The 23070-nt window shown below is 37.7% G+C and overlaps 2 protein-coding genes across 4 annotated transcripts; both read left to right on the top strand.

The window, feature by feature from the left end:
* Window positions 1-4264: 4264 nt before the first annotated feature.
* On the top strand, window positions 4265-12020 carry LOC121980834 (beta-amylase 2, chloroplastic-like). Of its 2 annotated transcripts, XM_042533070.1 has the most exons (10): window positions 4265-5379; window positions 6270-6569; window positions 6662-6739; window positions 6834-7037; window positions 7636-7830; window positions 8443-8607; window positions 8841-9101; window positions 9495-9713; window positions 10927-11146; window positions 11692-12020. In XM_042533070.1, exons 1-10 carry the CDS (start codon window positions 4927-4929, stop codon window positions 11715-11717), a joined length of 2121 nt encoding a protein of 706 aa, XP_042389004.1. In that variant the 5' UTR covers window positions 4265-4926; the 3' UTR covers window positions 11718-12020. The 2 variants fall into 2 exon arrangements, with proteins under 2 accessions (XP_042389004.1, XP_042389005.1); XM_042533071.1 differs by lacking the exon at window positions 4265-5379 and having other exon boundaries at window positions 6431-6569; window positions 6648-6739.
* Window positions 12021-12445: 425 nt separating this feature from the next.
* Window positions 12446-22848, top strand: LOC121980833. Of its 2 annotated transcripts, none has more exons than XM_042533067.1 (11): window positions 12446-12757; window positions 15771-15873; window positions 15950-16156; window positions 16274-16410; window positions 16899-16943; window positions 17175-17228; window positions 17967-18071; window positions 18153-18359; window positions 18451-18536; window positions 21268-22139; window positions 22263-22848. In XM_042533067.1, the coding sequence occupies exons 2-11, from the start codon at window positions 15792-15794 to the stop codon at window positions 22538-22540; spliced, it is 2073 nt and encodes a 690-aa protein (XP_042389001.1). In that variant the 5' UTR covers window positions 12446-12757; window positions 15771-15791; the 3' UTR covers window positions 22541-22848. The 2 variants fall into 2 exon arrangements, with proteins under 2 accessions (XP_042389001.1, XP_042389002.1); XM_042533068.1 differs by having other exon boundaries at window positions 15714-15873.
* The last annotated feature ends 222 nt before the right edge of the window (window positions 22849-23070 follow it).

Here is a 23070-nt window from a genome sequence, read left to right as displayed (position 1 = left end):
TCCTTTCTTGTCTCTTGGGACTTCAAATGGTTCCTCGACGACCATCATTGTGTCCCAATCCGTCTCGAGGAAGACTTCCATCTTCATCATCCAATAGGTGATGTCCCCAAGGCTTCCTCCTTCAAACTTTGGAGGGACAATCAACCCGGCCATCTTATGCTTCCTTGGCGGTTAGTCTGATGGAGAGCGCCCTCGCTCTGATACCACTTGTTGGAGGATCGGTGGCCGGCTTGAAGGGGGGTTGGATAGACGGCACCCCCAAATCACTTGCTTCCTACACTATTGTTAGCTTGCGCAGCGGAAATACAAATACTAAAGCAATGAATACGAAAGCTAAAGAAAGAAAAGAACTAGCAAACCAATACACGTTCGTTTAACGTGGTTCGGAGATGATGCTCCTACTCCACGGCTGTCCGTAAGGTGGACGATCCCGATCCTTCGGTGGATTAGCCCCCGGAAACTCCGGCTATCTCAAGTCGCTCCTTGTGGGTGGAGAAACCTCACCACAACACACCAAGACCTCTTCGATTCCACAAACACTTGAGCACTTGTAGACTACTAATTAGACCTTAACCAAGTCTAATTTCGTCGGCCATACCAAGCTCCTTCTTATAAAGCTTGGAACAAATCGAACCTGATTTGCCTGCTACCGATCGTCCTTGCACCACCGACCGGTGCCACCAACCAAGACTAATCCAAGATCTATCACCGACCGTCCCATGACCACCGACCGATCCCACCATTTCGCATGCACGCTTCAGCACCACCACCGATCGATCCCGATCACCGACCGGTACAACCCTAAACTTAGGGTTTCCCATCCCGAGTACATTTCACTCGCACTCGGACCCTCACGACTCTCTTGACTCTTCTTTGCAGCCTTGACCTCTTGCCTTCAAGCCTACTTCCTTTGGCTCTCGTCCCTCGGATGCATCCAAGCCCGCGGCTTGTCTCCAATGTCATCCTTCGCGTATGCCTCGAAGTTGCTTCCCTCGGCCCTTGTCCTTGCTGCCTTGTCCACGATCCCTCAGATGCATTCAAGCCCGCGGCTTGTCCTCAATGTCATCCTTCATCGGACCCGAAGCCGTCAACCTGAGTCACATGTGTCACCTGCAGTCCTGCACAACTCAAGTACACATATCAAATAACGAGGGTAAACCTAACTTAAACCCTTTGCCCAAACACCAAAACACATGGTCCCGCGGACCATTGGGATTGCTCCAACAGAATCTATTTCAAGGAAACTGTGACTCTCGCAGGCCTCGGTCAGTTTTCCCGGTCGGCCAGTCTCCTCGCCCGATCTGTCTTTTCCCAGATCAAGTGCAGATCTGGTCTTCCGCTCTACAGATCAGCCCTGTCATTCCATTTTGCTGACCTGGTCTTCTGCTCTGCAGATCTGGTCTGGCGCTCTGCAGACCTGCTCTACCTCTCTGGTTTTCCACTCTGCAGACTTGTACTGATGCTCTGGTCTGCTGCTATGTAGACCTGCCCTGCAGCTTTGGTCTTCCGCTCTGCAGACCTGCGCTGCCTCTCTGATCTGCCGCTTTGGTCTTCCGCTCTGTAGACTTACGCTGCCTCTCTGATCTGCTGCTCTGGTTTGCCGCTCTGCAGACCTGCCCTGCTGCTCTGGTCTTCCGCACTGCAGCTCTGGTCTGCCGCTCTGCAGACCTGCCATGCTGCTTTGGTCTTCCGCACTACAACTTTGCCCTATAGCTCTGCAGACCTGCCCTAGTCTTCCGCTCTGCTGACCCGGTCTTCCGCTCTGCTGACCCGGTCTTCCGCTCTGCTGGTCTTCCGCTCTGCAGACCTAGTCTTCCGCTCTGCAGACCTGGTCTTTCACTCTGCACTTTACAGAAACCAGCTTCTGCTGGCAGCCTGAGATTATCCGCTCAGGTCATTTCGACTGTAAGTTGAATTTAATTTAGTGTAGCTTAAATTCAACTAATACCCATAAATCTCCGACATTAGATTATTTGTGGCCAACATAAAGAACGACGAACCTCTTAAGATCTGAAGGAATTTCTTGATACACTCAGACGATCCAATAAAGCGTTAGTGACTTGAGATCAGGGTGGAAATCCCTGGCTAAACTCTCCGACGCTCAAGTTAGTCTCCTTGCTCGAATGTGGAAGAAGAACAATAACGAAAAATGTAGGAAAGTGGAACTTCGGATGCTAGTGCTTATGTTTGCGTACCTTGCTAGCAGATAGAATTCTCCTTTTTATACCACCTCATATAACCTCCGTAATCGTAAGATGATTCCCGGTTTATTAGAGTGTGTATGAAGATGAGAAAAGTACAACTGGACTTTGTGCAATAATCCTCTGAGAAATCTTTTTTCTACCCCAAATGCACCCTTTTTGTTATTTATGATTTGAATATTTGATATAATGACATATGCAAAAGAATAAATCGCTATAATCGATTAATGAATGAAGAAGCTTTGAGAGAATATTTTCCGATAAATTTGTCAGGCTGTCATGAAGTTATTGGCTGATTGTATACTAAATATATATTGGTCAGTCATTAAGCGGGTCGTATCATGAGAACACTTTCTGTTGAATATATCTCGACCAGTCATGCATTAAGAATATCTTCTGTTGAATATATCTTGGTCAGTTATTAAACCGGTCATGTTATAAGAACACATTCTGTTGAATATATCTCAGCCGGTCATGCATTAAAAATACCTTTTGTTGAATATATCCCGACCGATTATGTATTAAGAATACTTCCTGTTGAATATATCTTGGGCGACCATGCATTAAGAATATATTCTGTTGAATATATCTTGACCGGTTATTTAAGTCGGTCGTATCATGAGAACACCTTCTATTGAATATATCTCGGCCGGTTATGCACTAAGAATATCTTCTGTTGAATTTATCCCGACCAATCATGCATTAATAATACATTCTGTTGAATATATCCCGACAGATCATGCATTAGGAATACCTTCTGTTGAATATATCCCGACTGGTTATTAAGCGAGTGGTATTATAAAAACATCTTCTGTTGAATATATCTTAGTCGATCAATTAATAATATCTTCTGTTGAATATATCATAGTCGGTCGTTAAGCTGATCGTATGTTAAAAGCTTTATAAGGTTGAGTGCCTTTAGGCTTGATTCGGTTTTGCTTGGTCGAGGGTATACAAACACACTTACGCTTGTTCGGTCTTCGCTCGGCCGAATATATGCTAGAAACTTTATAAGGCTAAGTGCCTTTAGGCTCGATCAGACTTTGCCCAGTCGAACACATACAAGCATCCTTACACTCGTTCGGTCTTCGCTCGGCCAAACACATGCTAGAAACTTTATAAGGCTGAGTGCCTTTAGGTTCAATCGGGGCTTTGCCCAGTCGAGCACATACAAGCACCCTTGTGTTTGTTGGGCCTTCGCTCAGCCAAACGTATGCTAGAAACTTTATAAGGCTCATTGCCTTTAGGCTCAATCAGACTTTGCCTAGTCGAGGGCATATAAGCACCCTTGTGTTCGTTCAGCGTTCGCTCGGCCAAACATATGCTAGAAACTTTGTAAGGCTAAATGCCTTTTGTCCTGGGCAGATTTATGTTCGTCTAGACGTTTGTAGAGAGTTTTGTATCCAGTCGGTCAATGCTCGACCAATCATACACTATAGATTAGATAAGACTAAACATCTCTGGGTCGACTAGTCTTTCCTGTCCGAGCATAAGCAAAAAGCCTTATGTTTGACCAGGTTTGGGCATTACCCCATTTTTTTGACTTTGACTTCCCTATTACCAAGAGGGTTCGTTCACCATAACCCATATCAACCATATTTAAAGAAGAGGTAGACTTGTGAAGGAAGGAAAAAGAGAGGCAATGATGGTCTAAAAGAGAGACGTGTTAGATATATCTAAAAAATTTAAAAAAAATCTATAAAAATTTATTGAAAATTTAGATACCAAAGATTTTTATAGAATTTTAAAAATCAAATTTTAATACTATATGATTTTTTAAAACTTTATAAAAATTTAACTTAGATTCTATTAAATTTTTATAAATTTAACTTAGATTCTATTATATTTTTATATAGTTTATAAAAGTTTAAATTCAATTCACCAAAACTTTTAAAATTCATAAAATTAATTAAAAATTTAAGATTCAATGCACCCCTAATTTGTAGGGGTACGGTTAGAAAAAGGAAATTGAGAGTCACAAAAGGCGTGCCTGCGGGAACCAAGCGTGCCTCGCTGCGCATAGCTTTCATGCCTCCGGCATTGGTACCATCCATGCCATCCATACTGCACACGTGTCCTCCATCTAGCCGTCAAGCTTCGTTCCACTCGGCTCATGCGATGGCGTTCGTGCCAATCATAAACCCAAACACGCGGCCACACACGAGCGAAACCCTAGCCTCCCCGATCCCACTTCCCTACGGTGCTTCCCCTGTCTCCGGCCGCCGTCGGTACGCCCGACGCCCGCCGGTTCCATTCGTGGACTGGGCAGGGAGAGATCTCTGGCGGATCGTGCTTCCTACGAAGCCTGCCATTGGAGTTCGCCGGTGGCAACTCGAAGCCTCCGCGCCGGAATCTGGTCTCACCCAACAAAAGGGCAGGAGTGGAGGGCAACAAACAGAGGGATCTAGCGGCGGAGAGCGAGCTCCCATGCTTTCGATTCATCTTCTAGTCACCAATTTAATGAATCGAGAAAAGGCTCGCCTTTTTTTTTCTGCCAAATCTCACTTCTTTTGCTTAATTAGCTAAGATCTAGCCATGGAAGCCCTTTGGAGAGTTCAAACCCAAGTTTGGGAGATTTTGGATAGTTAGTTTAGAGTTAGTTTTCTTGCGATCGTTGTATCGACGTGGTTGTGTTTTTGAAGTTGGATCCAACGGAAACGCAAAAGATACCATTTGGTAGTTCTCTGGAACTCAGGAAGGAGCAAAAGCGGAACTTTATTCACAGATGGCTCATGAGATGGAAAAATTGGTAGGGACGAGCGAGGAGGAGGACGACGAAGAAGAAGAGGGGATGGAGCTGGACGTCAAGGAAGAAGAAGACCAGGACGAGGATGGGAGGATCCACGCTATGGTGGCCGACGACGTGGATATGGGCACTGGCGGACGATACTTCCTTCTACCTCCTGATCTGCCGCCGGAGGCAGGGGACCGGTCCGACACTCCCACACCATCGTCCGCGTCTGGGTCTCGGAGGAGCCGGCCAGCAGAGGAGAAAGAGCGGACGAAATTACGCGAGCGGCACCGTCGCGCCATCACAGGAAGGATCCTATCCGGCCTCCGTCGCCACGGCAACTACAACCTCCGAGTTCGCGCCGACATCAACGAGGTCATAGCGGCCCTGGCGCGCGAGGCTGGGTGGATCGTTCTCCCGGACGGCACCACGTTCCCTTCCTCCCAGGTCCTTTCCTCTCCTGTCTTTAGTGTTTTGCTTTTGTGCTTTACCCTTCCTTATCACCCGTTTCCTAAGAGCATCCGCATTGTTCGTTTAACACCTTCATGACTTTGAACGTGTTAATGTGGCATGGGGTGGGCCAGCCCTGGCCCACCCCGGTAAGTGTATTTTTTTTTAAAAATTTTTCATTAAAAAAATATAAGTTTTAAAATTAAAAATCAAATAAAATAGGTAAATAATAAATAATGAATGTATTTTTAGTAATAATATTATTTTTTTAAATGGTAATAATTTATTTTTTTTACATATTTTTTTCTAACGATTTAGGCTTGTATTTTATATTATTTTATTTATTTATAATTTATTTTTTTATTTAATTTGAATTAAATTTAAAAATTATAACGGCTAGTTAACTAACTACTATTGTTAAAAATAATAATAATAATTTTAATATTTTAAAATATATTTATTTAATATGATATAATTTTAAAATGATTGAGTGGAAAAGAGATGTGTTGTTATAACGAGTATATGATAGTGGACCCTATGTTTTTTGATGAGATGGTGAGTGTTATAACATAGATTCATTGTGGATGCTCTAAGTAAACCAACGAATAGAGAGAGAATTCTCGGGTTGGCTCTTTCCTATCGGTGGCATTTGTACCTTTTGCATTTCTAGTAGAGGTCGCCACTCTACCAGGGCGGATCTCTCATTCAATGTTCAATAACCTGAAACATCCCCCAAAACTCTGAGATTGATTGACCCTTAATCAACAAACAGTAATAATCATGTGCTAAAATAAAAATGCCTTTTTTCACGAGAAAAAAAAAATTAATCTTTGCGGGATGGAGATTTTCTGATATAGATTCTACATATGGGTTGACCCGTCTTGCAGGCTGCGAGGCCCGTCTCAGCGGTTGCATCCGCCTCCGCCACCCCGACTACGCCCACCTCCACCCAACCGCCGCTGTCTCCCTCACTGCCCTTCCGGGGCATATCCCCTGTCGGCGCTCTCCGAACGTTGGACCACCCCTCTGGCCGTCTCAAGGGCGTCTTCACTCCTCCCATCTCCACAGTGGATGGGCACTGCGGAATTACTGTTGCCGTGCCGGTCGGAGCTAACCGTGCCAGAGAGAAACTTACCGATAGCTACCCGCTTATCGACGACAGCACCAACTCCGGTAATGATAAACAGGTAATTATATTTGTTCTTGGCGCCGTTGTTGGCTTCCGCATTTTGTAACTGCTCTATCGATTACTCCGCTGATTGTAGTATCTGGATTGTAGTCGATTGATGTAAAAACCAGGATGCCGGAGCGGGATTTCTCAGGCACCTCTTATATTCCTGTTTACGTCATGCTCCCTGTATGCTTCTTACTTTTTCTTGGTTGTGTAATTATTGTTTGTGTCTGGTTAATGACGATGATTTACCTTTATTTTTGTGAGTGTGCTATGATAGCTCGGCGTGATTAACAAATACTGTGAAGTCGTTGATCCGGACTGTCTAGTTCAGCAGTTGAAGAACTTGAAATCGATAGGGATTGATGGCGTGATGGTTGACTGCTGGTGGGGGATAGTTGAGCCACATGTCCCACAGCAGTACAATTGGAAAGGTTACATTCGCCTTTTCGAGATTGTGAGAGATCTGAAGCTTAAGTTAAAGGTGATTTTTTTTCCTTTTTATTTTCATTACCATTGATTACATGTAGCCACTTAGACATTCAAGTATTCCATTTGTTCCTATGATTTCTAATCATACTTCATTCCATCTTTTGATCCCATGTGAAAAGTTAAATGTTCAAGCAAAAAATTCCATAAAAAAATTATGTTGTAGCCAAAGGTGATTACACTCACCCTAGACGCCCCTTACAGTCCGTCCTTGAGTTATGCGAAGGGAGGTATATCACGGGGTCAGCTTATAACTGACCCCCAAGGGGCTAGGAGTTTTTCCCGGAGCGCATGTGCCACTGGGAATTGATCCCTACCCATTGTAGCAAATTTACTACCCTCTAGCCAATTAAGCACCCCGTGGGGGCCATAAAAAAAATTATGCTAGCATGGATGAACACAACAATACAGATTTGTTGTTAGTTTAATGAAATTCAGTTTTATGAATGTGATTAATTTGGAGCTTCATAAGTGCTTCTCATTTACAATTGTGTTTGATTTCCATTTCCCATTTCCACAGTTGCTTCTTTAGAACCTTAATATTACCTGATTTGTGCTTGTCTGATAACTGATTTTTTCCCCTACCTTTTAAGGTTGTCATGTCATTTCACGAATGTGGAGGTAATATTGGTGACAATTTGTGTATTCCTCTACCTCAATGGGTAGAAGAGATTGGCAGATGCAATCCAAATATCTATTTTACGGACTCAGAAGGGAGGTGCATCCCAGAATGTCTTTCCTGTGGCGTCAACAAAGAGAGAGTTTTACTTGCTCGAACTGCATTGGAGGTAGTCATCTTTAGTATGGACGAAGAGTCATCTTTAGTATGGATATCTCTTCTGTTATTTGTCTCTTATTCATTTGGGACAATATCAACTACCTAAAGTTGTTACCATCCCAACTGTCAACATTGTTTGGTTCTGTTCTTTGGAGCTTATCCAGAATTCTATCGATTTGAAAAACAAAGTAGATTATTTGTGTTGATTTGTCCAGGGAATTCCCTTTCATCACATTAGCTTTGTTGTTCTTTTTAATCATCAAACAGATGGTATATTTGTCCTCGTGCATTGCATTGTAGAATTCTTGTTTGATATTTGTATCAAATTGAGATGGTGCAATTACTAATAAACCTTACCCTTTTAGCATGATAAAAATTTGAGAAAAAAATCATTAATCAAAGTGGATTTTGATGTTTAATGAACTATATAGTACATTGATTTCAGATTCATTCACCTGACTATTTATAACAGTTCATGGGAACTAAATGTGGGAATAGTGATTCCACAAGCATACCATTGATTCTGTTGTTATCTTTTTCAGATGCAGGTAATTTATTATCATAATACATGGTTGATCTTTGGATAAAAATCTTACTGTTTTATTCAATTAAACTTTCGCAGGTCTATTTTGATTTCATGAGAAGCTTCAGGGTAGAATTTGATCATTTCTTTGAGGATGGTACAATATGTGAGATTCAGATTGGCTTAGGCCCCAGTGGAGAGCTGCGTTACCCATCTTTTCCTCTGCGTCATGGATGGAGATATCCTGGCATTGGAGAATTTCAGGTGGGCTCTATCTCTATTTTCTTCTCCTTGGAGGTGAAAATTAAATTATATTTCTTCATAGCTGCAATTACCTTTAAGAATTTTTTTTTCTTTGCACATCTCTAGTTTAACTTTCTCATCCACTCAATTTTGCTATTACTCCTAGATAGCTGTTTATGTTACTATAACCTGTCTTCATTTTTTATGTATTTTTCAGCAACAGAACTTTACTAACAGTTGTCATCTTTTCGAAGTGTTATGATTTGTTTTTGCAGAAACATTTAAAAAAAACTGCAGATGCAAGGGGTCATTCTGTCTGGGCCAGAGGACCTAATGATGTTGGTTCTTACAACTCTCAGCCGCATGAAACTGGATTCTTCAGTGATGGAGGAGAATATAATAGTCCATATGGTAGATTCTTTCTTGGTTGGTATTCACAAGTCTTGGTGGAACATTGCGATAATGTATTGTTTCTCGCTAAATTGGTCTTTGATAACTCTCCCATTGCTGTCAAGGTCAGTTTTGAAGTATCACTCATATTTGAACTTAACCTGATATTTGTGTTAGTGGACTAGTGTTGAGAAAATTGATGATAATTCAACCCTCAATTATTTCCTAGGATTTGTAATTTAAATAATATACAGCTACAAGTCATTCGTGAGTTAATGCTAAATTTTATTAACCTTCTGATAGAACTTGTTCATTTGAATGTCTTGTCCCTTGTGTATGTAATATATGCTGCACAAATGCAAAAATGTGCCACCATAAATCTCTTCAAGTCTAATGGGAACTACATTCCTGACATTCCTGGTTATATTTGCGTTTTCTCTCTCTCTCTCTCTCTAGTTTCAAGATTAACCTTCTCTGCAGTTCATTAATCTAACTATTCCACTTTGCTACTGAGGCAGATACCCGGTATCCACTGGTGGTATAAAACAGCTAGCCATGCCGCTGAGTTGACTGCTGGATTTTATAACCCATGCAACCGTGATGGCTATGCTCCAATAGCATCAATGCTTAAGAAGCATGGTGCAGCACTGAACTTCACCTGTAGTGAATTGTGCATTTCAGAACAGTTTGAAGATTTCCCAGAGGCAATGGCAGATCCTGAAGGTTTAGCCTGGCAGGTAGAAATTCCTTCGTACCTACTAATGATTTTTTTTCCCTTCCATCAGCAGCATCTGTTAATATTCCTTGTCTACTTATGTCTCTGACAGTGATCCCTATGACCAACCTCGTCTATAGGAGTTCGATTCTAAAGAAAAATATGTGTCATGTCGTGGCACTGGTAGCAACAAATGTCCATTGTGTAGATGTTTCATTTAATGAAATGTGCTCTGCTATTGTGTCATAATCACCTCATATATGCTTCAATACCTAAAATATCTTTTGGTTGGATTAGTTGAAATGCATAGGAATGTTTGTTCAGTTTAGTGATCTGCTAGTCATTCTCCAAGCCTTCAATTCTTTTATTACTTAACACTTCATAATTTGTGTGTTCTAGTTCTTGTAATCCAATTAACATCCACTTGTAAAAAAAAAATGCACCTGTGATCTATCAGGCAGATGCTTATAAATCATCATTAACAATTAGACAGAAGCATATACCAATTTATTCTAGTTGCTAAGGTCATCTACCTCAACATCTGATGTCTGTTACATTGATATCTGGTTGTATTGTTTCGTGATAGTCCAAAATTATAAATCAGGAACATTTTTTTTTATTACGTAAAGACAATTCTTTTATTACGTAAAGATAATGATGTATGGATATGAAAATTTTACCTGTTTTAAACAATCTTGGTTCTATAGTTTTCCTGAGTTTACAAATAAAATCAAATTAAAGAATGATAATTTAACATTTCAATTGCTCGCTCATCTTAATTTGCTGTTTGTGGCTGTAGTTGGCATCTGACTTGTAGGCTTAAATCATGCTTTTGTGTTGCGTCTTTTTTTTTTCTTTTCTTTTTTACACTCTCGTTCGTTTCCCTTTCTGGCGGTATATACACTCACAAATTTTAGTATGCATATACTTTTGTAATTTGACATATGTATTATTTTTAGCTACTATTTTTTAGTGAAAAATTGCTAAACGATCATATCTGGGGCTAGGAAAAATGCTCTTCAACTTGTGCCTGTGAACTGTAATAGTTAGGATGGACAGAAGTTAATCTCTTTCATTACACGACATTATATTGTTGTTCCTTTTGTCTAGTTTTTGTGATAACACCTGAAACTAGAATGTTTTAGTATTCTCAAACTTCAAGTGCTTACATGCATAATTGCTATTTTTCTGTATTACTCACATTGACTTGTTAAAAAAAATGTTGATACTTTCAGGTACTGAATGCTGCATGGGATGCTGGTATACCCGTGTCTAGTGAAAATGTTCTCCCCTGTTACGACAGAGATAGCTACACTAAGATATTGGACAATGCCAAGCCACTAAATGACCCCGACAGACGGCATCTATCATCATTCACCTATCTTAGGCTATGCTCCACACTTCTGCAAAATCACAACTTTTTAGAGTTTGAACGCTTTGTCAAACAAATGCACGGTAAAACATAGTTTCTACATTTAGAGTACAGTTGTTTTATTTTTCAGGAATATAAACTGCTTGAAATAAGACACAGTGGCGCCATTTTGATAATTTAAACCTAGTTTCCTTTCTTTCCTCAGAATATCCCTTCCTTTGCTAAAATGAAAACAGATCTCATTTTTTATATGTATCATCATCAGCTTCTTTAACTTGTTAATGTTGCTTACCTATTAGATCAACCTTATGATAGTATTCTGAACTCTGTTGTTTCTTGTCATATGCTTTTATGGCTATACTCTGTAATGCTAGAAACTTAGAATTCATGTCGGAGAGCAAAGAACTCTGGGGATATCAACTGGTAAAGAAAAAAAACTCTGATGCAGAACTCTCACTCAGAGTTAGTATACCTTAGACGTGATTTGCTAGTAGTTTATGAAGTTTCGACACCAATAGCTTTCGCTCTTTACGTGCATATACATTTAAGCATGACTTTGAGGATTGTAACTTCTTTCTTTCTTCTCCTCGCCCTTTTCCCATTCTAACGAATTGGTTCTCTCCTGCAGGTGAGTGTGTTCCAATGTGTAGATGACCAAGATATTGGAGCCCTAAAATGCTGAGAGCTTCATGAGATTGTTTCTCTAGATTGTAGGTGAATATTTGTAGAGTTTCATCATGATTGCCATATTGCAATTCTTACATATTCACTAAAGAGATGATGGAGGAGGGCGGGGATTTTAAAAATTGTACATTTTATTTGTACGTTTTAGCTCGAGGGCTAGCAAAAGATAAAGTTCTACCCTATTTGATCTCTGTGTTAATCTTTGTTCAACTCGATGAAATGAGAAGTGAATTGGTTTTACATAATGAAATGAGAAGTGAATTGGTTTTTATATGGTAATTGGTACTTATACGTAGTGTTGTTGCGTGCAAAATACATTGGGAATCATTTGATTCCATGTAAAGGGCCATTATGTTGGTGAAATCCTTATGATTTACTTCCTTTGTAAATCACATGGATGACTTGAGAGTTCGGTTGAGGGTTATCATTTTTGCTATAATATATTTTTTTTTGGCTTTTATATATTTAATGAAGCAGATAAATGCCAACAAATCTGTGGATTTGAATTGAATATATGGAAGTAAATGAAGTAAATCCGGGCTATCCGCGCTGACTAATTATGGAGCAATCAACGGCTAATAATTACCTACACTTTGAATTCTTTTCCATTTTTTGTTAAAATTTTTTATTTTATTTTTATTTTTGCCTTTATGCAAACCCCCCTTTTTTTTCTCCCCGACCCTATTTATACTCCCGCCCACAGCTCTCCTTCGTCTTCTTCGAGAATACTCCATTGATCGCCGCATTTCTAGGGCTCCCACCGCACTCTTCCTGAGCCTCCTTCCGATCCCTTCGATTCTCCGTCGGCCCCGCTCTCCGCCTCTTCTGTATGCTGATCGCCTGGTTGCTCGTTTGCTAGCCGTCGACGGCCTCGGCTTTGCTCCATCCCGATCGATCCAGCAACGATACGAGATATCTAACTCAGGACCCTGAGATTCCCGTCCGTGGCAGTCGGATCGTCCTTTTAATACCTCGGAATCGCCTCTACGTTTCTGGGATCGGTGAATTTGGTAATTGACCGAGTCTTTGTCATTCGTTTTGAAGAAATTTATTTGGAACACGTGTCTATTTTATCGTTATGCCCTTTTACACAAGGGATTCATATGCGGGTTGCAAATTGGATCCTTAGTTTGTGGTTAATGCACCAGTTATGCTTGATGTATCCTTTGTTTGGTCGCCAATAATTTAATGTCTTCTGTTGATATGGATCTTTAGAAATATTCACTAACCTGATACTTTGACTTGGTTGTAGATCGAATCTAGCTGTCTTTGGAGGTTAATTGTATGAGATATCTAATTACTTTAGAATGCTAAATTTTGTAGAGATTCTAATTTCGTGAAGAAGTACATGTGATGCAAGCTATGAAGAGAAACTGCCGATTACTAACTTCCAACTTTCTTTTGAAAATTCTATCACGACGCCTGATGATTGACATAATTAATATTCCTTCTCTTTGACATTATAATTTTCTAATGTTTGCACAAATGATTGGATTTTTATTTGAGATAATTTGATATTTATGATATTATCAGATAGGTATGTGACCTGCTTACTGGGAATGTTGGAGAAAACTAATATTATAAATTGGATGCCATTTCTGATTACCAGTTGAACGTTTTTTAATATCATAATCCATATATCTTGTGGATTCTTTTTGGCTGGGTGATGAGATGATAAATGACTAGCTTGACACATAAAAGGGCATTGAAATTTCAGTACAAATTGGACTTTAATGATTTTGGTTGATGCTCGTCAATCCCACATAATCTATGAACAAATAGCATTTGCAATGCCCTGTCTTCTGTCAACATAGATTCAACCTTGGTACTTTTGCAACTGTTGGCACAACAATAGGATGGACTTATTGTCTCAAACAGTGATCTCATGGGGTTGCATACCTTTGGCGATCTCACCAAGGGAGTGAATCTCCAAAATAGAAAACTTCATGTTATTCTTTGAAAGATGCAGAGGGAGTGAGCCTTTTTTTTTATAGACTTTACATAATTACCTAGACTCATGCAATTAAAATTTGGATTGTAAACTAATTTATTTTATTATACCTGTATAATTTAAATTTTTTTGAGATTCTTGTGTCATTTTTCTTCACGGACAAGAATCACACTCCTCAGAGTTGTCTACTTGTCACCATCTTCATCTTGGTTGACTCTTCAATGAGCAAAGATGCGCTACTAGTTACTGTGAGGTGTAATGTTGTATGTATCTTGATTATGATCTCAATGTTCATAAATGACAATCCCTAGTATGAGAAGAAGTTGGCAATGTACTAAAGGATTTGACTTGTGAGAAAATCAACAAATAAAGTCACTGTTAGGTAGAAAAATCTATTGGTGCTAAAAAATTAGATTGATGATACTTGGCAATCTGAACAAATAAGCATATAAAACATATCGCCGACATGAAGGTTCTTGCAGAAGTATTGAAGAAAGTGTGCGTGCTTATGCACACAAACATATGATCTTTTGTATCATTCTTTTTCAGCCGATGAGGTGCATTGGAATGTACTTTATTACCATCATTATTTATTGTGGCATCTCTTGCCCTGGTGTGGTGAAAAGAAATAGATTTAAAAATTCAAATTAATGTGCCCACAAACTTGAGAAGCATAAATAACTATAACTAGATACATTCTAGTAAATGTGTTGATAAAACCATCCATTATAACCTTATTTGTAGATTGCCAGAAGAGAATTACACTTTCTGATTCTTTGTCTTGCTTATGTAATGCCTCTTCATTTGTGTTCGTAAGGTAGTGTGATCATCTAATAGTTGTTAATTTGAATATGGTTAATTGCATGCCAAAGTTTTCTAAAAGGCAACAAGTTATCATGTGAATTTATTGTAAACTTTTGAGACTCACTAAAGGGTCACTGTAAGAAGTTTGGTTGTTATTGTGGTGTCCTAAGATTGATATTTCTCTCGAGTTTCTACTCTCTTGGGTCACTGTAAGAACTTGGTTGTTATCTTGGCGTCCTAAGATTGACATTGCTTTTAACACCCTACTTTCATCATCAATGCATCTAGTGCAAGTCATAAAGTGCCTCCTCTTGAGTTAAATTTTTAGATATAATTTGTTCTATCTCAAGGGAATAGTTACCAAATGTGATCATAAAACCCCGCATTGGTAATTCTCAAAGTGGTGGTATTTCCTTTCGTCATGCCAATTTAAGAGAATTGATAAGCAATGATGGTTATAAAGAAAGCACATAATAAGCTGGAGCACAATGAAAAGATTATCTTATTGATACTGATGTTTCTTTTTTAGACTAAGTTCTAAGGTTTTTTCTTAATATATTTGTTGGTTGAATCATTTATTGGACTAAAGGATGGTGATTTTTTTGTTTTTACGAGTAAAATTAATTAAAATAAATTAAATTAGTAAACAGAGTTTAATTAAATTAGAAGAGTTTGCAATTATATTGAGATATGTTGTGATTCTATTAGATCATTAGATCTATTGCTTAATTTGATTATTTGGACGGATTGTGTGATAGTTGTAAAATATTATATGTTTTATATATTACTGTGACTAATTTTGTATGCTATATGATAAATTCAATACTTTTTCATTTGAATTGTTTATGTTTAGATTTATAGTTCATAAAAATTTTATTTAATTTTTTTTATGTGGTATTGTCAATTTAGTTAATGTTATTTTTTTTAAAGATGGACAACATATGCTCCAACATTTCACTTGTGTTCTGCCACAATTTGACTGGCCATGTATCACTTGCATATGTTTTTTAATGATATGTCTACATACCTCCATTTAGCTTTGAATCAAATTCATTTTTAGTTGTAGAACAAGATTAATTTATTTTGTCTTTGATTAAACTTTGGTAGGCGATTTGTTTTCTCTTGTTCTATTGTGGTCTTAGGTTTTTAGGGGTCATTATATTCTTGGGCTCTTCATTGATTTGTGTATAATTGTTCTCTCTTATAAGTAGAATGGTGAAAAGGCAAAATCTTGCTAAGATTTATATTTTTGTTGCGAAATTTAAAAGCTTGTGACATCATTTGGTGAGATGAAGCCAGAGAAGGAAGGGCATGATTCCATTAACAACTTCATGAGTCAGACAATTGGGAAGGATCCGTTCTCTAGAAGTGGTGATCATCTGGTCCAATGGATAAATTTCTGTCAGGTTTAAATTTCCCAAAGGTTTAGAGTTGGAAAACTGTGCAGGTGGAAAGCAGATCCCCTTTGAACTGTGGAAAGGTGGGCCTACTGATGTGAATGTGGCTAAGGAAGCTAGTTGTTCTTCAAATGACAATGGATCTGTCTCTAAAGGAACAAAAAGCTCATCTGAACAAATGCAAGCACTTAGATTTCCTGAGGCTGTTTTAGCCTTTGCTCAAGCTGCTGCAAGGGCGAACGGTGAGCCTGAAAAATGTATGTCAACTCTCTAAAGCAGGTATTCAGGATGCAACTAGGAATAGGTTTTTAATTCTGGCTAAATCAAAGAGTTTGGTCTTAAACTCATAAATTTTCATTTTCTTCTTGTGCCAGATCTTCCAGGATGGCCTTTACTTTCACCACCCAAGGTCCAATTTCAGAAATGCGAGAAATGTTCTCGAGAGTTCTGCTCTACGATAAATTATAGAAGGCACATACTTGTGCATAGGCGCTCCCTAAACATTGATAAGGTCTTTATCCTTTTAATTTCTTTACTTTAAGTTCCAGCTTCATTTTAAACCTTCTTTATCTTCTTTTGTGGACAATGGATGTTTAATCCTTTTTTTCTTTATCAACTAAAGATATGTGCACAAGTACAAGAAAAAACCATAATACTTTCCTGTTTTTGTTCTCTAAATGTTTATAGTTTTGCTTTGGTGCTACCATTGTGCAAATAAAATCTTTCTTCTCTGCTTTCCCCCTATTGTTAGAAGTTATAGATTACAACTGTATTTAAACTATTCCTTGCAATACTTTATAAATTAATATGCTTGAGTACTTCATGATTATATTGCTCAATTTTCTCCTGCCTTGGAAATGTGATTCTTATACCCTAACATTTGAATCGTATTGGAAATTATATTTTTCTAATCAACTTTAAATGATTATGTTATTTTATATTCTTTACTTTGCTTTCATACCTGACTTCATTTGGTTAATGATTTCTTCTAATTTGTAGGATTTCTCAAGGAACAGAGAATTTTTGGTTGTCTTTTGGGATAAGGTAACTCTTTTCTTGAATTATTTTTCTCAATTGTGAAGTTCTTTTTTATATATTCTTGAGGAAATCAGTTTCAAAAAAGACTAAATCTCAAGCATAGCCTATCTTACATTAAGGAAACCGATACATTTTGGGCTCTCATCATGCCTCAATAGATTAATCCTGTTGATATTTAACCTGCTTAGTTTGGTTCTTGTCTGTTCATAACATTGACCTTCTGGTGTTGCATTTCAGCTACCTTTGGAGGACCGCAAAGATATTCTTTCTTTCACCAATATGGATATGGAGGTGAGTTCATTCTTATTAAAAACGTACTTTTTTCATGATTTACCCCAACATTATGCTTTATTATTATTGTCATACAAGTATGTTGATGTCACTTGTGCCTTATTATTGAATGTGTATTTTTTTTTCCTTCAACACCTTATATTTTCTATAGTTCACCTTAATTTTATATTGCTTTTATTCCTGAAACGTTGACTGATACTCTTAGAAGTACAAATTTAATTGTGTTTTCACTTATTATCTGTCTATATGAGTTCAATTGGCTTTTACTTATGCCTGTTATGTGCGCGATAGAGACTCCACTATCCACATATAAATGTAAAGCATATGACGGCACATATTATTAAATTAATGCTAGTTGTTTTTTTTTTTTTGGTGTGGTAAGGAGAGGACTGAGTGCACAGGTCTTGTAAAACATGAGAACCTATATCTTGACAAATTGACAGCTATTGAGTTTTTTTTTTTTTTTCTGTGGTAAGGAGAGGGTACTGAGAATAGGATTTGTAAAGCATGAGACAATTGCTTTTATATCTCATGACAACCAGAAGAGATAGATACTATTTAAATAATTTCTCTCATGACTTCTGCACTACCTCGATCCACATGTCACAGATGAAACAGTTATTTCCATGTTCTTAAGAAGGTTATTATGTACTTTCATATCCATAGTCTCTGAAAACTAAACTTGCTAATTTTGCATTGTATTTCTGGAGAGGATTCTGATAAGAAGCATATGTGCAGGAGGTTAATGGTTCTTCTCTTGTGAGGTCATTGTCTTCATGGATAAGAAAACCATTATTTTCTTCCCTGCCACAAGCATATGCCAAGGCTGGATCTGCTCTACTGGTAAAAGACAAATCCTTGCAGCAATAGGCTGGTGATGCATGTTTTTTGAACCACCATAATATGAATATTATTATTTTATAGGATTTGATCCAAGAAAAGCCTTCCAGCTCTCATATGTCCTCCGAGGAACTCTTCAGCATCCTTGATAATGCAAGTGAAAAGACCTTCTTATCTACTGGCACTGCTATCTCAGTGCAAAAATTTGTGTTTGATGGAGAAGTATCAAAGATTGCATTGGAGATGAAAAACCTTATTTCTTGTGTTAGCTTCATGCTTGAACAAAGATTGGTAGAGCAAAAAGTCTCAGTTTCTTACATTTGATTCGTCATTTTGTTGGTGAAAGAAAACAAATCTTTGACCACATTGATACAATTTGCAGGTCAAAGCATGGTATGCTGATAAGGACGCAGAAGCTTTAAAATGCCATAAGTTGCTTATGGAAGAAGAGGAAAGTGCTAAGAGAAGGTAATCCAAGTCTTGACACTTCAGATAGACCTTATGTCTGATTGAAGCAAGAAAATACTTGTTAAACTTTTTGACACCAGAGACTATTCTACTTCCTGTTGTAACCTTCCTATTTTGTTATAAGGTCTGTTCTTGTCTAGGTACCATTGGTTTGTTGAAAGTGTGAAAGATTAATCACCCTCTTTCCCTCTTAGGGTCTGTTCCCTCCAAAAGATATGGAAAAGTGAGAAAATGAACGGGATGTAAACATTTCTTTTATTTACATCCAGTCATTTTCTCACCACTTTTCCATCCTTTAAAAGGAAGGGGCCCTTAAGGCAGTGTTAGGAGCAAAAGAAAGTGGGAAAGAAATGAATACTTTAGGGGGATCAAAGTGGATAGAGAAGAAATGAGGCAGTGTTAATATGTAGTTTTTTCCTGTGTTTGTGTCAAGTTTACTATTAATTAATGCTTCCTTTTAGACAATTGTATTACTTGTATGCTGGCTCTCAAATAACATCATCAAAAATGAACTCTGTACATGACCATTGTCATGATTGCCAACTTGTGTTTGTTCCAACTATTTGAGATTGGCTATGTGAACGGATAAATTCTATGAAATGCTATATCAATAATATTTTAAAATTAGCTGAATCACTTTTTATTATATTAATTCAAGTTCTTGATGGTCTTCCTGTAACTCTAACACCTACTCTAATCGGATGAACTTTAGAGCTACACCTAATCGCTTTTGGGTAGTGGATTTTTTTTTTTTAAAAAAACTTTAAAATAATGTAACAATTAAACCCAACACATCCCTTTTAACATTTATCATTTCATTCAGAACTCTGTACATGACCATTGTCATGATTGCCAACTTGTGTTTGTTCCAACTATTTGAGATTGGCTATGTGAACGGATAAATTAAGATCTATGAAATGCTATATCAATAATATTTTAAAATTAGCTGAATCACTTTTTATTATATTAATTCAAGTTCTTGATGGTCTTCCTGTAACTCTTAACACCTACTCTAATTGGATGAACTTTAGAGCTACACGGCTACACCTAATCGCTTTTGGGTAGTGGATTTTTTTTTTTTTTTTAAAAACTTTAAAATAATGTTGCAATTAAACCCAACACATCCCTTTTAACATTTATCATTTCATTCAGAATAATGTAGTAATCATATCTATTTATGGATTTTAGCAAACCTAATAAAGGTTAGACCTTGATTTTAGGAGACTAATAATATTGTTGGGTTTATAGAATGAGTTCAACCACCTTGTTTCATTCATCCTAGGTTTAATAAAAATTTTGATTGTTCTATACTGATTTTCTTTCTTGTGAAATTGCCAAGTGCGTCACATAATCTTTTGTGATATCGTTATCATAGGCAGACAAAATTATCAATTCTGCTCGTGCTGCTTTACTGAAGAAAAAAGTTTTGCATGTTTAACTATTAAAATGAACTGTCCTATTTGTTTAATTATATTCCAAATTGATTCCTGCTTTTATTTTACATTTTAATCCTTTTAAAGTATACTATGAAAAATTAGTGAAGTGAATTTAAGGATACATAAACGATGATCAATATTTTATGTTGCCAGTTGCCTTAGGTAGGATTTAAAATAGTATTCAAACTACATGCAACTCATTGATTGTTATGGGCTAATCATTGTAATGGTACCGAATGTTTTTATTCTAGTATACTATTTTTTTTTAACTATATATATAAACATTCTTTAACATTTTTTTTCAATATAATCTTTCATTATACTCTGACATTATTATCTGATCAACATGTCTTTTATTTTTTGGATAACATTATGTAATGTTGGCATATTTTAATATCAGATTCTAGTTGATGTGGCATGTTAAAGTATATGGTAATTCAACAAATCTGACATATAACACATCCACATGTTGTAGGTTATAGTGTATGCAATTAAGGCTAGAATTGGGGTAAATCTTAAAGTTGGTGTTGATGTGGTCAAATCTTAGTTAGATTTGAGCCTATCCGTGCTTAGCAGATGCATGCCAACTTGGCCAAAGTGGGTGCAATTTGGCTAAAATGATCAATTTGGCCTTGGTGATTTTCAATTCGGTTGAAGTGGTTTGCAAGGCAACTGTGAGTGCAGGAGGTCTCAAGGGGAGACAAGTGGTAGCCTGCAAATTTCCCTTTAGTAGTTTGTTAGTGTGGCATGGCTTCCTTAGGTTTCCTTTTTGTAGGCCTCAAAAGCCGTGCTCTGTAAATGTGAGATGTACATGTGGCTGAGCAAATGTCTAGGTTAGGCTATAATTATTTTCTAACTACACTCCTAATGCTATAATTACCAATTGAAAATTTACCTTAAAAATTTGTTCTCTTAAATAAGAGAACCTACCAGAATCAAATTTTTTAGAATCTATATTTTTTAAAAAATAAATAAGTTCCTAATTTGCATTTATGGTGCTTATCACATCCATTCATATTGACGCATGGTATCAGCACTTGCACCGTAATGCTTTTATTTTAGGCTTCCAGTCAGCCACTGGAGCCGCATTGGTAAAGGACTTAAAACATTGGATTGGACTATTGAGTATATCTATAACGTGACATATTCTGTGTTTGCTGGTGAAGGTTAGAGAATAAATGCATATTCGAACCATTTTGCTTTGTTACTAGTTATAGATAAGCTATACTACGTGTTCAAAAATAGGGTATCGAATTTTTCTTGTCAGTAACTAAAAAATGACCTGCTGATTTCAGACAAGATGAACTTATCGAAAGGAAAAGATTGAAGAAACTTAAGCAGAAAGAACAGAAAACAAAGGACTTACTTGAGGCAGAAAATAGGTTTTTTCTGCCTGGAGCTGAAACAAGTGATTCCCCTCATTTGGATTTCAACAGCACTGTGATATCAGAAAACGAAGGTCATCATCCTGTGGAACTTAATGGATCCGTATGCCATACTACAGAGAATACGATCAAAATGGAAACTGAGGTTGCTGATCAGAGTATTGATCAAGATCAGATGAATGGCAGACATCCTTTTTCAACCCAGTATAAACCAAAAAGAACCATTCGAAATGGTTATCCAGTTCAGTTCCCTGGAGCAAAATTTTCAGTGTCAATGAGGTACGACCCTTATAAGGAGCCGAAGACCAACTCATCTGCCACTAGTAATAAGATTTGGACACAAAAAAATAAACGTGAAGAGGCACTATACAACAGAATTGATAGGATCCATCAAGACCAGTCAGTCAAACCTGATAGTTCTGAAGTTATAATCGGCTCTTTTTGTATAGCGCTTGAAAGTAGTGATAAAACAAGAAGTAAGCTGGACAAGATTCGTACCAGACAACACAATATCAAACCTTCGACAGCAATGCTGTGGAAACCTGTGAGTCACCATGAAAACAGGAATGATACAAACAGTGTGTCTAATATGAGGAAAGAAAACTTCGTTGTGCCTTTATGTGGAGAATTTACTGATTCAATGTCTGCCGATAAGATCAATTTCTCTTTGGATGGGAGGATGAACAATGCTTCCGAGGCACAGCAGGGTCTTTTGATGGTGCAGTCAAGTGCTGGGCCAATCTTATTCTCAAGCAAAATTGCAGAAGCTTTTCTTGCACAGCGTAAGAGTCTTTTGCCACCCCTAGCTAATGTTGTCCCTTTCTACTTCACAATATCTTTATCTTCATAGTTGATTAGGAGCAATGATACATAATAAATATGATTTATCATTCCATCTTATGCAGGATGGAAGGAGGCTATTGTATCCGATCATGTGAGGCTAGTTTTACCATCTGAAGCTGAAGTACTTGATGGGTATGATACGGCTGAAAATGACAATTACGAAATAATGCCTGAATCATGTGAATCAGATGGTATGGATAAAGGGCGTGATAGCTTTGGAGGTGGCAGATCTACAATCGAGCTGCCTTATTCTTTCAAGCCCAAATTTAGAACAAAGACTGAAAAGAATAGCAAACTAAAATATGTTCCGAAACAAACACACAGGGCCTCAGGTGAGTAGATTGAGGTGGAAAAATGGTTTTAGTGTCATTGTAAGATCTAGACTACGTGCAGAGGCTGCGGTTTTATCAGGGGTCTTCTGTTCAATTCAGCCTAGGTGATGATATCCAAATTCTTGTTAAAGGCTGCTCTCCTTTGCAATAACTTATCCAATTTGGTGCTATTGCTTTTTGTTAATCTGGAACACATGAACCGGTTATGTAACCTGTCACCAAGCCATAACTTTGCTTGCCTTGGGTTTTCGTTGCTGTACCATAATAATCCATTTTGATTCTTTAAATAATTATTCATTTTGATTCTTCCGTTGCTTACCATCTTGATCAAGTACAATCATAGGAAACCTGAAAAGACATTGAATAGTTTCTACTGTAACATGGGAATTAGCGAGAGTGTTATTGTGTTCGTGATCCTAATCAATTTTGCTGATGTTATATGTGCTGTATTTTCTCTTTTGACATCTCAAATGGATTTATTATTTTAAAGATGTGTGCATTTTGATGGCGTCGGAAATCAATGATGATCTGATGATCT

The sequence above is a fragment of the Zingiber officinale genome, chromosome 5A, assembly GCF_018446385.1.
Source record: "Zingiber officinale cultivar Zhangliang chromosome 5A, Zo_v1.1, whole genome shotgun sequence".
In the NCBI taxonomy this organism is placed as follows: domain Eukaryota; kingdom Viridiplantae; phylum Streptophyta; class Magnoliopsida; order Zingiberales; family Zingiberaceae; genus Zingiber; species Zingiber officinale.
The sequence above is the reverse complement of the archived record's forward strand: the minus strand, read 5'-3'. Positions and strand labels throughout refer to the sequence as shown.